Source organism: Mobula hypostoma, chromosome 8, assembly GCF_963921235.1.
Source record: "Mobula hypostoma chromosome 8, sMobHyp1.1, whole genome shotgun sequence".
Lineage (NCBI taxonomy): Eukaryota > Metazoa > Chordata > Chondrichthyes > Myliobatiformes > Myliobatidae > Mobula > Mobula hypostoma.
The window spans coordinates 87,118,958-87,133,096 of record NC_086104.1 but is presented as its reverse complement, the minus strand read 5'-3'; the positions used below and the strand labels follow the sequence as shown (position 1 = coordinate 87,133,096).

General features: G+C 39.9%; 1 protein-coding gene across 2 annotated transcripts; it reads right to left on the bottom strand.

The window, feature by feature from the left end:
* Positions 1 to 5,956: 5,956 nt before the first annotated feature.
* Positions 5,957 to 11,423, bottom strand: LOC134350161 (uncharacterized). Of its 2 annotated transcripts, XM_063055119.1 has the most exons (3): positions 10,714 to 11,423; positions 9,561 to 9,652; positions 5,957 to 6,462 (listed from the first exon to the last, which is right to left on the bottom strand). In XM_063055119.1, the coding sequence occupies exons 1-3, from the start codon at positions 11,180 to 11,182 to the stop codon at positions 6,385 to 6,387; spliced, it is 639 nt and encodes a 212-aa protein (XP_062911189.1). In that variant the 5' UTR covers positions 11,183 to 11,423; the 3' UTR covers positions 5,957 to 6,384. The 2 variants fall into 2 exon arrangements, with proteins under 2 accessions (XP_062911189.1, XP_062911188.1); XM_063055118.1 differs by lacking the exon at positions 9,561 to 9,652.
* Between the last annotated feature and the right edge of the window lie 2,716 nt (positions 11,424 to 14,139).

The window sequence follows — 14,139 nt, the reverse complement described above, 5'->3', positions numbered from 1 at the left end:
AAGGAAACAGAAAATTGAATGATCAATTTCTTAGCTTGATGTGGGTAATAGGGAAGATCCAGAAAGCTATAATAGAGAATGTAATGCAGAACACATCGCAAAGAATAGTGGAATTGAGTAGAATCATCATGCATTTATGAAAGGAAAACCATATCTGCAGTTCCTTGAGTATATAACCAATAGAATATCCAAGGGGAACCAATAGATGTGCTACAATTGGAATTTCAGAAGGCCTTGGATAAGGTCCCATGTGGGATTGGGCACCCAGAGTTGGAGGATATGCTGAATGGACAGAGAATTGGTTATTGGACAGAAAGCAAAGGAACGGCTGAGACTACTGGACTCACACAGGAGTCGATGCAGAGAGGAAGATCCAGCTTTTCACAATTTATGTCAACAATTTGACTGAGGAACCTAAATGTCATTTTCTTCACATTTACTGCTAATGCAAAATTAGTTGGGATGTGAGTTGGGAGCTAGATGTAGAAATGTTTCAATAGAACATGAGAGAGTGGGCAAAGGCATGACAGATGAATTATAATGTGGGAACATGAAGGAATTCACTTTGGGACCTACTACAGAAAAGCAGATATTTTTAAATAGTGAGAGATTGAGTTATATTGAAGCTCAAAGGGATTTTGGTGTCCTTGTACACAAAACTCAGTTTCAGCAAGCAGGAGTAAGAAGTGAACTGGTATGTTGATTTTTGGAATCCCTTTCAACCCTACTTGCCTGCTTTTATTACAAGAGAATTTGATTGCAAGAGTAAAGAGGCCTTTCTGCAGTTACAAAGAAACTTGGCCAGACTGTATTTGGAATATTGTGCTCAGTTTTGTTCTCCTTACCTGTAAACTAACATAAGTGCATTAGAGCAGGGGTTTCTGACCTGGGGTCCATGAGTTCCTAGCTCAATTATATTGGTCCATGGGATAAAAATGGTTGGGAACCCTTGCCTTAGTGGAAGCTTTGCTGGTTTTATTTTATGAGGACAGACTGAGCAAATCTGAGTTTGGTTGTGAAATTCAGAAGAAAGAGAAGCGATCTTATCCAAACTTAAAAAATATTTATTGGGTTTTACAGACTGAGCACAGAGAGGACACTCTCCTTGGCTGTAGGTGTGGAGCATGTGGGCACAACCTCTGAATAAGGAGGAGGTAATGAGAGAATTTTTTTCATTCAGGACTAATGAAGTTTTGGAGTTCTCTAGCCCATGGGGCAGTGATGGCTCAGCACTGAGTTCATTGCAATGGAATCCTGGATGTTAAAGTAATCGAGGAATAGTGTTATAAAATTACACTGAGAAGGAAGATTGGCCATGACCTTCATGATGCCCAGGCCCATATGACCCACTCCTGTTGCAATTCCTTCTGAAAATACTCCATACAGCAGGTAAAATCTTAATCCTCAACATTGATATACCACAACTGATATGCCAAAAAATGTCATTCTCAAAACAATCTAAGATGGCTATTTTATTCAGAATTATGTAAGTTTATAACAACTGAAGCAAATGTGTTTATAGGAATCATTCCTTGTAATAATTATCAGAGAGCTGTATTTACCAACAAGTAACCGTTATTGTCTCAACTATAAAGCATGTGGGTTCACAAACTAACTACCTGTGTGCATACCCACTAGAATTCCCTCACCCTGCATTGCAACTAAATACATTATTCTCTTTATGTTGAATTAAAGCTGTATCACACAAGGGTAATTTTTGTCTTTATTTCCAGTTTAAAGCTTAAATTATTTTAAGTCCACATTTTCTATTTGTTTTTCTAGACCATACAGTCCCAACTCCCAATTGTCTATGGACTCAAGGCATCCAATTTTCCTCACCCAATTGTGTTTCAGGATAGGAGAGACAAATACTGGCATATTTTCCTTTACCTTTGATTTTTTTCAAAACCCCCTTGGTCCTCAGGATGAGGGAACTGAAAACACTCCCTTGATAAGACCTGCCACCATCTTCTTGGAACAGTTGTTCCATCCTCAAGTCTCCCAAATCAGTGCCATCATGTACATTAATTCCTGGTGATGTCATTCCTGTTTCTCCCACCAGTTTCAGCTGGTTGATGTGGTACTATCCACTTCTATCTGGAGAAAGAAGTACTTTGTACACTGATGAACTTGCATTGTCTATCATTTCATAAGGCCCTGCAAACCTTGGATTTAAAAATGAAAACAACAGGAATTCTGCAGATGCTGGAAATTCAAGCAACACACATAAAAGTTGCTGGTGAACGCAGCAGGCCAGGCAGCATCCGTAGGAAGAGGTGCAGTCGATGTTTCAGGCCGAGACCCTTCGTCAGGACTAACTGAAGGAAGAGTGAGTAAGGGATTTGAAAGTTGGAGCGGGAGGGGGAGATCCAAAATGATAGGAGAAGACAGGAGGGGGAGGGATAGAGCCAAGAGCTGGACAGGTTTAAAAATGAGGTGGGTTGGTGTATTCTAATTATCATTCTTTATCCTGGCCTTAATTCTATGGGACTTACTTTTGAGGCAAAGTAGGCTTTACTCTTGTTACTTCACTTTTCCTATTTGGTGGACTGCCACCTAATTGGCCTCCTTCACTGTCTCTACCAATTGTCGTACCCACTTTTCTGATACAATCCCATTGATTTTGTATTCTGACAAATCTAATCCTGACAATTCCTCCAATCCTCCCATGTCTCTTCTGTTCATGAGTTTTTAGGGGTGCAACATGTTGAATAAGCACAAGACAAAACTATCTGCCATGTTGTTGCACCATTTTTGCAATCATATCTTTTAGTGTTTGATTCACCTTTTCCACAATCCCACTAGACTGTGATCTATAGAGTATATGAAATCTCTGCTTGATCACTAAAAGTGCCATGATATCTTGCATTATCTATGCTGTGAAATGTGTGCCTTTATCCGATTCGATACTCCAGGGTAGTTCCCAGCGAGTGAATATACTTTCCAATAAGATTATTGCAGTGGCCTTTGCTGTGCTTCTCTTAGGCAGAAAATCTTCCGCTCACTTGGTAAATGTATCTGTTACTACTACAATATATTTCTACCCTCCAGGGGTGGGCGGTAAGGGACCAACGTAATCTATCTGCAAATTAGTCCAAGGCCCTTCCACTGGTCTCGTGTGTCAAAGGACTCCTTTCTTTACATTTCTGTCAGGATTATATTGTGCACAGATCAAGAAATTTCTGACATAATGCTCCACACCATCCTTCATCTTAGGCCATGGGCCCACTTCCTTGATCTTTTCCAGGGTGCCTTCACACCCCTGGTGTCCCCATAGATCATGGTACCAATGGATCATATGGCTTCTTCCGCACTCCAGAACCACAAGCTTTCCTTCGTAAAGGACAACTCCATCTTCAACAAACACTCCCTTGTGCTCTTTTTGTACAAACGTTAGTATTTCAGACGTTGCTCATTCTATTAGTTTTTTAAAACTCTTCATCTTTCTTCTGCTCCTCTGTTATATATATAAAACCTTAATCTGTTGTTCCTTCTGCCTCTCGATCTCCCCAATCTGTGGCTGCTTTTCCTGCCCAATTAAAGCACCTTGCTTCACCAATACATTAGCCTTTCTGTTTTCCTCGGGAGATAATTTAGAGTGGGCTTTCACCTTTATGACTCTATATTCTTTTCTCTTTGCCTCTTCAGATATATATTGTAATAAATCAGCAGACGGGAGGGGCTTCCCATCTGCAGAAACAAACCCTCTGGCTTCCCACAGAGGCAAATGTGCTGTCAGGCTGTTACAGACATACATACTATCAGAGTGTATGACTGACCCTGGCGGAGAACATTCTGGGTGGATAACCACATAATGCTACAGCTGCCAATTCTACTGCCTGTGCACGCATGGTTTTGAGAAACTTTAACGCTGCACAATACCTTTCCTGGCCATGTTCATCCTCTACATGTTTGCTACAGCCTATTCTCCTCTCACCATCCTGTGCTGATGTGGAGCTATTTACAAAAATTTTAAAATACATTTTTTCTTTTTCCTTTATATCTTTGTTCTCAGTTATTACTTTATCTGATCTGCTTCCACCACTCCTTTTTGTTTTGATACAAATGGACACTTGGGATCCTTTGCTATCATAATTTGACACTCATGTTCACTTCCTTGGTACACCAGGTCGTCAGCTAACATAGTCAGTTTACTCGCTCTACTCTAATATTTCTCCCTTGGAACAGCAGTGTCCATTAGCAATTCTGTTTTTCCTTACTGAACCATCCTTAATCCTTCCATCTAGCAGTAATTCTGTGTGTGTGTGTGTGTGTGTGTATGTGTGTCGGGGGGGGGTGTGTTCTGTCATTATTGTAAGTGGATTAAGTCCCACTATATAGGCGAAATGTTGTACCCCCCCAGAAAACTGCTAACAAGTGCTTTTCATATACAGAATGCCCCATTCTCTGGTGAGAGCATGGGTGATGTATACGCTACCGGTCTTAGCTTCCCATCCATCTCCTGTAATAACACTGCTGAGAGGGTGGTATCAGTTGTGGCCACCTCCAATGAGGATGGTTCGGGACCATGAGGAATGCCTGACCAGTGTAGACTCATTTCATGGGTAATACATTTTCTCTTCATTGACAGTTCATGAAGCGTCAGGGAATTCTAGTGGGTGTGCACACAGGTAGTTGTGAACCCACACACTTTTCAGTTAAGACAATGAAGATTACAGGTAAATACAGATTGTCTCTGATAATTATTACAAGGGGTGATTAGAGGTTTTAGTTGGTCTTTGTATCTCCTTTTCCCATGCTCCACTCTCTTTTCCTCAGTGCCCATTCCTCAGCATGTGTGGGTTCAGAAGGATCAAACATTTTCAATGACTTTTTAAGATTCATCAGCACAGTGAGACACCAATGTCCTCAACCATCAATTTGAGGCATCGGGTCCTAATTGGACTCGATCTAATGCCGTTCCATATATCCCTTGGAACACCGTCCATAAACGGAAGGCAAACACGGTGGGATGTTCACCTCTCTCCTGGTATCGTTTGGCTAGCGTGTCTACCACGTCCCATAACAATCAATATTGCAGCCTTTTAATTCCTCACCTGCTCCCCCACCATGTCGTTGTACATCTGGCAAGGCTGAGGGTATATTTGGATGCAAACACACTATAATCATTGTCCTTTCCTCGGAGTCATCTAGGCTACTCTCTGATGACTGGTTGTTTGGAAAAGCTTTCGAGGATCGTTTCCGAGCACAGATGTTCCAATATCCTTAGCAATATCTCCACTGAACAGTGTGGTGTATGTTATATCCTGATTTTGATTTCCTCCCGTGGCTCCCCCCGCCCCCTCTTATAGTAACTAGGGGTGCCAATCGTGCAAACAGTAGCACAGGCTGGCATTGGTAGGGTGTCGGTGGGGATTCTTCGGGAAATGGTGCTTCGTAATTAGCGTAACCATATCTAGCATCTTCATCTGCTAAATCACTCCTATCACCATCTCCATACTCACCTTTCTCCCCTTTTTCAGATCCAAAAGCACATATTACTGTATTCCTCTCTGTGCAGCCAGTTGGCCCTGCAATTTTTGAATCTGCTTTAAACACTGCATGATCCCCCATGTTACTCTTCCTTTCCTGTGCTGATTTCTGAATCACATTCATGGCCATCTTTAAATCACTACACTGTTTGCTTAATCCTTCAACTTCATCCTTTGCTGGTTCTGCTGCTTTCTCTTGTTTACTCTTTTCTTTAAGTAATTTCTCACACTTCAGCTGAAACTGGTTCATATGCATCAAGCCCGTACCTCTCTGACCCTGTAAATCAGTAACCCTTTCTCTAAAGGTTTCTACCTTCTTTTGGAGCCTTTTCTATTCCCCTTGTAACCCACCTCGCTCAGCTTCTGCTTTTTGCTGATATTCTTTTTTTTGTAATTTATTTTTTATTGAATTTCATCATCAAACAAACATTTCCATAAGATGTATTTCAGATACTGTACTTATATATCATATAATCATATTTGTCACAAATCTCCACATAATATTTATCTGAGGTATACACTTATAGAAAGGGGAGGAAAGAAAAAACAATCGAAAGAAGAAAACTATGTACAGAATAGGGAGTGATCTTCTTTTTACAACATATTCATTGATTTGTGAGAATAAAATCAGGCCTATGAGGTGTTATGTAGTTAAACCATTTTTTCCAGTATGAATAAAATTGTTCTAACTTATGATTAACAGATGCTGTTATCTGCTCCATTTTGTAAATGTCCATTGTAATTTCCATCCATACGTTTAAAGTTGGGCTCTCCTGTGATAACCATTTCCTGGTAAGGGTCTTTTTACCAGCCACCAGCAGTACTTTCATTAAATATTTATCTCTTTTCAACCATTCTTGAGGTATATACCCAAAATATATGGTCTTACTCTCTAAGGGTATTTCATATTTAAAGATGTCTTGTAGGGCATTATGTATCCTACTCCAGTAGTCTTTGATAACGGGCATTCCTAGAAAATATGATAATGGTTTGCATTTTGATTTCCACAATTTCTCCAGCAAGCAGAGGAGTTACTATTGTAATGGGATTTCTGAGAGGGTGTAATAAAATATCTTTATCAAATTTTTCCACCCGAACTCCCTCTATTTCTCTGAACTGGTACACTTACATTGATACCTCCATATTATTGTCCAGTCTTCCTCAGATATTATTATCCCTCCTTCCTTCTCCCATTTTGTTTTAATGTATGAAGTCGAATGTGTTTTAAGATTTGAAAAACCCTTATAAACGCTTGAAATTATTCTACTACTGTTCTCTGAATTTTATGCCTTTCTAAATAGCTCTATCAGACATGTACTTGCCTTGGTTACATTTTTAACTGTCCTATTAACATACTGTCGCATCTGTAAATACCGGTAAAAGTCTTGTTTTTCTAATAAGTGTTTCTCTTTGAGCATTTCAAAACTGAACAGTGTTCCTTCTTTCATTAAATTGCAAATAGCTGTTATTCCTTTAGCTGTCCAGTCCTTAAATCTAGCATCCAGTTTATTCGGCGTAAAATCTGAGTTATATGCACACCATTTAAGATGTCTCTCATACACCAATGTCTCTCTCTAGTTTATATTCTTTTATAATAGTTTTCCATATTTTAAGAGTCGTTCCCCCCTAAGAGTCCATTTCACCCATGGGTTGTCAATATTATTTATGTAACTTTGTAGGTTGTTATCAGCCAAAATTGCCTGTATGGGAATGGAACATATCCTCTCCTCAATGTTTTTCCATTGAGTGCCATATGATGGGTTGCACCAGCATATCACAGCTCTCAACTGTGCTGAATAATAATAATCTCTAAGAGAAGGTAGGCCCCATCCCCCCTTTTCCTTGGCTAATTGCAAAGTTTTTAGACGAACTCTAGGCCTTTTACCTTGTCATATATATCTTGATAGCATCTTGTTCCATTCATTGAATTGATTTTGGTTAATCTCTTTTGGTAGGGTCTGAAAGAGATATAGTAGTCTGGGCAGTATATTCATTTTAATAGATTCAATCCTTGAACTGAGACCAAGAAAAGGAATTAGGTTCCATCTTGTTATATCTTCCTTAATTTTTTATATATAGGCTGATAATTGCATTCTGATAATTTTGCCAAATATTTTGGTATAATGATGCCCAAATATTTGACAGATTTTGTGTGCCATGTCCAAGGATATCTACTTTCAATTTCTCTTGGTGGGCTATAGTTATATGAAAGTAGTTGGGTTTTATCTATGTTGATTTTGTATCCTGATAATTGGCCATACTGTTCAAAGGATTACATCAATTTAGGTAAAGAGTATGTTGGTTGCCCTAGATAGATCAAAATGTCATCCGCGTTACAGGCCAATTTATGCTCTGTCCCTTTAATAGTAATTCCCCTGATATCTTCATTTTGTCTGATGTATCGAGCTAATGGTTCCAGATATAATGCGAAGAGTAGCGGTGACCATGCACAACCTTGTCTCGTGCCCCTTTCTAGATAACTTTCCATTGATTTTAATCCTGGCAGTAGGATTGTCGTATAGTGCCTGTATAGTTTTAATAATTGTGTCATGTAGACCAAATCTATGTAAAATTCTGTAAAGAAAATTCCAATTAACCGAATCAAATGCCTTTTCAGCGTCCACGCTTATTACTATTGCTTCAATTTCATTTTTAAAAATATGATCCATAATGTGAAGTGTCCTTCGTATATTGTCTTGTGTTTGGCGTTGTTGTACAAAACCTGTCTGATTATTATGTATCAGTGTGGGTAGAAACTCTTCTAATCATTTGGCCATATTCTATAATCCACATTAAGAACAGATATTGGTCTAAATGATCCACATTCCATTTTATCCTTGTCTTCTTTCGGTATAGCTGAGATTATCGCCTCCTTCCAGCTGGGTGGCATTTGCGCCTTTCTTAGGGCCCAGTTCAGTGTGGGGAGTAAAACAGGAATTAACTCACTTCTAAACTCTTTATACCACTTTGCCGTATATCCATCTGATCTGGTGACTGGCTTAATTTAAGCCTACTAATTGCAGTTTTTAGTTCAGCTTCAGTCATTGTTCTATTTTGATCTTTGCTTAAAGTGGGTAACTCTAGAGAATTCAGGAAGGTGTCAATCTGGGTTATGTTTCCCCTGGAACTTTGGAATATAGAGTTTCTTGAATTTCACTTAGCTTATTTTTTATCACTTTTGTTCTTGGATCCCTTATTCTATGAATTGTATTTCTGCTATCTTTTTTATTCAGTTTCCACGTCAGTATTTTCATAGATTTAGATCGACTTTCATAGTGTCCCTGTTTCAGAAACATTAATTTTTTTTCTAATTTCTTGTGTAGCCGAACTATTAATTTCATTCCTAATTTTTTAAATTTCCTCTAGTGTATCCTGTGCCAAATTCAATTTGTTTTTTTTTTCTAATTCCTTCAGCTTATTTTGTAATTCCTCTAATGTTCTATTCCTTATTTTTTTCTTATATGAAGATATCACTATAATTTTCCCTTTTAAGAGTATCCCATAGAATGGGAGGTGAAATCCTCCATTATCATTGAATTATCATTTAAAGACCAATTTCTATTTTAATTTGTTCCTTAAAATAGGGATCATTGAGTAGACTTGAATTTAGTTTCCAAATAGTATTCTTTGGTTGTAGGTCAAAATCAACAGATAAATATATAGGAGCATGGTCACTTACATCTATTGTCCCAATTCCACAGGTGACTACTTTGTCTCTATCTTTTCCAAATGTTATGAAATAGTCTATTCTTGTATATACGGAATGGGGGCAGAATAATGAGTGTAATCCCTTCTGTTGGGGAAAAGGTCCCTCCATGTATCAATTAGACCAACATCCTCAAAAAGAGTGTTCACTTTCCTATGTAAGGATTTTGTTTCATAAGTTTTTCTATTGGAAGAGTCTAACTTTGGTTGTAATTGTAAATTTAAGTCTCCTCCACATATCAAGAGACCTTCTGTTTCTGTTACCATAATATTAGTAATTTTCTGGAAGAAACTAATATCACTTCCTGGGGGTACATATATATTCAATAAAGAAACTGGATTTTCATCTATATTCCCCCTTACCAGAATATATCTGCCCTCCTTATCTCCCATTTCGAATACTTTTTCAAAATTTAGCTTGCTTGAGATGAGAATAGCAACTCCTCTTCTATGTCCTGATTTATATGAGGAGAAAAACAAATTAGTGAAGCCCATTCTCTTTAATTTTCCATGCTCATTATCACTTAAGTGAGTTTCCTGTAAATATACTACATGGGCTTGTTCTTTTTTCATTTTTGATCGAATTTTACTGCCCTTGACTGGATTCAACAGCCCATTGACATTAAAAGAAATGAATTTTACCTTGTCCTTAGCCATGTGTATTTATCTGTTAGTATATCATTGAAATTTGCAGAATATAACGTAATAGATCTACTCCCTGAACAAATATGAGCCAAGATACGCGAATAATAAAAAAAAAGGTAACGAAGGTGTGATTCTAAGGCTGAGGTCTCTAGATGACCCTGGGTTGAGCTGGAAGAAAAGTCTAGCTGTGGGGGATAGCCCCTCCTACCTGTGGGTTGAGGGCCCCCATTGCAGTACCTATGAAAGTAAGTTAAGAAAATCTATGTCCATTACACAGAAATGATTTCCCTGTGTATTCCTCCCATGTATATATTCTCATTAGGTGGGGAAAAAGGAATGAATAAATGAATTTTTAAAAATTCAGTAATATAAAATCCACATTATAACCCGTATTTTTCGAGATAGGTATATCACCGTCTATTTTTGCTTCCGTTTAGTTTATCAGCACTTTTAAAGTTAGCCAAACCTTATGGCTCTTCCGGAGGAGGTGAGGGCTGCCCTCGGAGAACTGACAGTTGCTTCCTAAAATCCTTCTCCCATCCTGCTCCCGTCCCCTACTTTCTAGGTTCTCTTACTATTTCCCAAGCAGATCGGGATAACTACTCAGCCAGACTTTCCCTTGGTTTGACCATACTAATGGACAGTCCTCTGTTGTTCATGTCTGTAGTCGCCTGCTCCACCGTCTGGTACAGTCGCGTCCCTTCTTGGTAAAATACCTTCAGTTTAGCAGGGTATGGGGTTTGGAATTTAACCTTTTCTTGCTTTAATATTCGTTTTGCTTCGAAATATTCCTTCCGTTTCTGCAAGACCGCCGAGAGGTAATCATGATTGAAGTATATTAACTTCCCGTTCCAAAAAATCCTATTCTTACCCCAGGCCCTTCGTAGAATCTCCACCTTGCTCTTGAATCTAAGGAATTTAAGTACTATCGAGCGCGGTTTACTTTCTCCATCTCCGGAGGGCCGTGGGACGAGTGAACGATGTGCCCTCTCAATTTCAATCTCCATAGTTGGGGGAATCTCCAGCGCTTCCCACAGCAGCTTGTCTACAAAGTCCATCATTGACAATCCCTCTGCTCCTTTGGGAACATTATAAATCCTGATATTTTCCTGTCGCGATCTTCCGTCCTGGTCAAGCAATTTACTTTCCTTTTGAGTTAATATTTTTATCATTTTACTTAGTATTTGTTCCACGTTTTGCACGCGATCATCCACCTTCTCAATTCGAGTCTCTACCACAGCTATTTTCTGATTGACGTTGACGAGCTCTGACTTTATATTATTTTGTTGCTGCTTTATATCTTTTTGGACTTCCCTTATCTCTTCCAGAATCCTTATCATATTTGCCGCTTGGCCTGCACAAGGCCCATCGTCAGCTTCGCCGCTGCGCGCACACGTAGGAGAGCCACGCGCTGCACCTCTCTCTTCTATAGGCTCCGCAGTGATCCTTTTTTTAATCTCGACTCTTTCTCCCCATTCTTGCCCCCCTTATCAATTCAGATATTTTTGAAAGATCTTATACTTGATGGATTAACTGGGCAAAATATGCGTTTTTCCGGAGGAGCTGTTGATTTAAGCTGCCATTCAGAACAATGACATCCCTGGAACCCGCTTTTTGCCGATATTCTCGGATTTCCCGGTGTAACCTATCTTGCTGGGCTTCTGCGTTTATGCTGACATTCGTTTTCCATTTCTAATCTGTGTCGTTCTGTCCTAATTCTATCAAATCTCAATGAAGCAGCCAGCTGCTACTGGCTTTTGTAATTGTTTAAACTCCCTGTCCGACAGCTTCCCTTGGGCATTTTCCCTGCAGTTTTCTCTTCACAGCCAGAGGAACTGACAAACACCTCATATTGCGGCCACTTCCCCAACACTTGTTTCTGAAGATATCCCCGCCAATCTAAACAATCCAAGTTCTGGACTTGGAGAATTTCCTGGGTTCTTCATCTTGGGTTAGTAACCGCCAACTACCCAGCCCCAGATCTCTTCTTCACCCATGTGGTCCGACTCGAGTGTCCCACTGAACGAAGAGATTTATCCTCCCCGAGCCCCCAACAGGGATGCCTATTCTGTTATAGGAATCATCCCTTGTAATAATTATCAGAGAGGCACAGAGAGAATCTGTATTTACCTGTAACCTTCATTGTCTCAACTAAAAAGCGCGTGGGTTCACAAACTAACTACCTGTGTGCACACCCACTAGAATTCCCGGACCCTCCATCAAAAGTCAATGAAGAAAAAATGTTTTACCCAGGAAAGGAGTCTACACTGATTTCCACGTGTCTATGGGATCCATCTCCTCTCCGATGGTTGGTCTCTGGTTGCTAGAGAGTTATTGCCGCTACGTATTTGGAGCTCCTGACTCTTAAAGTGTTCCTCATCAATTGAACGGGTGGATCTCCATCCCATTGGCTCAAGGTCACCTGACCTACCTGGGTTATTTTAATGGTTCTAGTCCAGGGCTACAGCTAATATTGTTTCATGGGTCTGCACCCACCCACCCCCAGCCTTGTGTATTTGTGTCTTTCAACTCTGGTACAAACCAATTAAACCAGAGGACCCAAACACTGTGTCTAATGAGATTACAGATTGCTTCTTTAGTAGGTCTGGCATTTTACATAATAAATAGATACTCACCTGAGAATGGTCTCAAATTTAGCAGCTCCTTGTGTCCATATTCAATTGTGAGGATTAGATTATCTGAGAGTAAGGATCAGTTCAGAATCTACAAAATGGGAGGTGGGGGGAACAAAGACAATTAGTTTGTCTGCTTCCCCTGTCCTTGATTCATTGGAATCTACTAATTTGTAGATTGTAGTTCCTTCTGGCCAATAAATGTTTGCCTGTGGGAAAAATGTATCATGTAAATCAACGGTTGTATTGGTACCCTTCTTCTACAGGCCTTACAGAAATAATCGCAGGTAAATAGTTAGATGTAATTCTGTCAATCTTCTCTTTACAGGAATCCCAACTTCGTTTATTTCTGCAACACACACAAAATGCTGGTGAACGCAGCAAGCCAGGCAGCATCTTTAGGAAGAGGTACAGTCGACGCCTCAGGCCAAGACCCTTCGTCAGGACTAACTGAGAGAAGAGATAGTAAGAGATTTGAAGGGGGGAGGGGAGATCCAAAATGATAGGAGAAAACAGGAGGGGGAGGGATGGAGCCAAGAGCTGGAAAGTTGATTGGCAAAAGGGATATGAGGCTGGAGAAGGGAGAGGATCATGGAACGGGAGGCCTAGGGAGAGGGAAAGGGGGAGGGGAGCACCAGAGGAAGATATAGTGACAGGGACAGAGGGAGAAAAAAGGGAGAAAAAGAAAGAGGGAAGAATTAATAATTAATAATAAATAAATAAATAAATAAGGAATGGAGTAAGAAGGGGAGGAGGGGCATTAACGGAAGTTAGAGAAGTCAATGTTCATGCCATCATGTTGGAGGCTACCCAGACGGAATACAAGGTGTTGTTCCTCCAACCTGAGTGTGGCTTCATCTTGACAATAGAGGAGGCCGTGGATAGACATATCAGAATGGGAATGGGACGTGGAATTAAAATGTGTGGCCACTGGAAGATCCTGCTTTCTCTGGCGGACAGAGCGTAGATGTTCAGTGAAATGGTCTCCCAGTCTGCGTTGGGTCTTATTTCTGTTTAGTTCACTTATTGGAATCAAGATTAACATGGTTTAGTTGTAAACCTTCATGTTGAAGTGGTAAGACTTTTTAGATATTTTCACAAAGTCCCAATGCTGTTAAATGCTTCAAAAATATCACCAGTTTCCCAAGCAATTGTTGGCTTGGTGCAAGGCTGTGTCAGACATTCTTCACATAGAATGTCAATTTTGAAAATCTCAATTTTGCAGCCCAAAGAACTATTTACTCAACAATTCAACATAATTAAGAAAACATTGGCCAACCTCATCTTCTTTCATTGAAGATGGTTGCACATCTGATGAATCTGATTGATATTTGCCAGTTAATATGCATGAGTTAATAAGTGGAATTAAGGTGGCCAGATGGCGCAATTTATTGAACTATTGTTCCTTCATCTGGTCCATGTGCGATTATGATACAAAGATCCTAACTTAAAGGTCAGGTTTATATACATAGAAAAATGCCTTCCATAAACAAATTCCACCCTCCCCTTCCTCTATTCTTCACTCGGACCTTTCACTTCCTCTCAGCTGCCTATTACTTCTCCTTCCCTTTCACTAACTGTCGATTCTCCTCTCCCATCAGATTCCTCCTTCTCCAGGCCTTGACAGCCCCCAACCCCCAACCCCCAACCCCCAACCCCCCCCC

Bases quoted from the DNA above. Each gene is read 5' to 3' on its own strand.
- LOC134350161 (XM_063055118.1), bottom strand. From the start codon at position 11,182: ATGATAAGGATTCTGGAAGAGATAAGGGAAGTCCAAAAAGATATAAAG. The intron at 6,463-10,713 runs GTAAGAATAGGA...CATATTTTCTAG, and splicing joins GATTCTACGAAGGGCCTGGG to GAATGCCCGTTATCAAAGAC.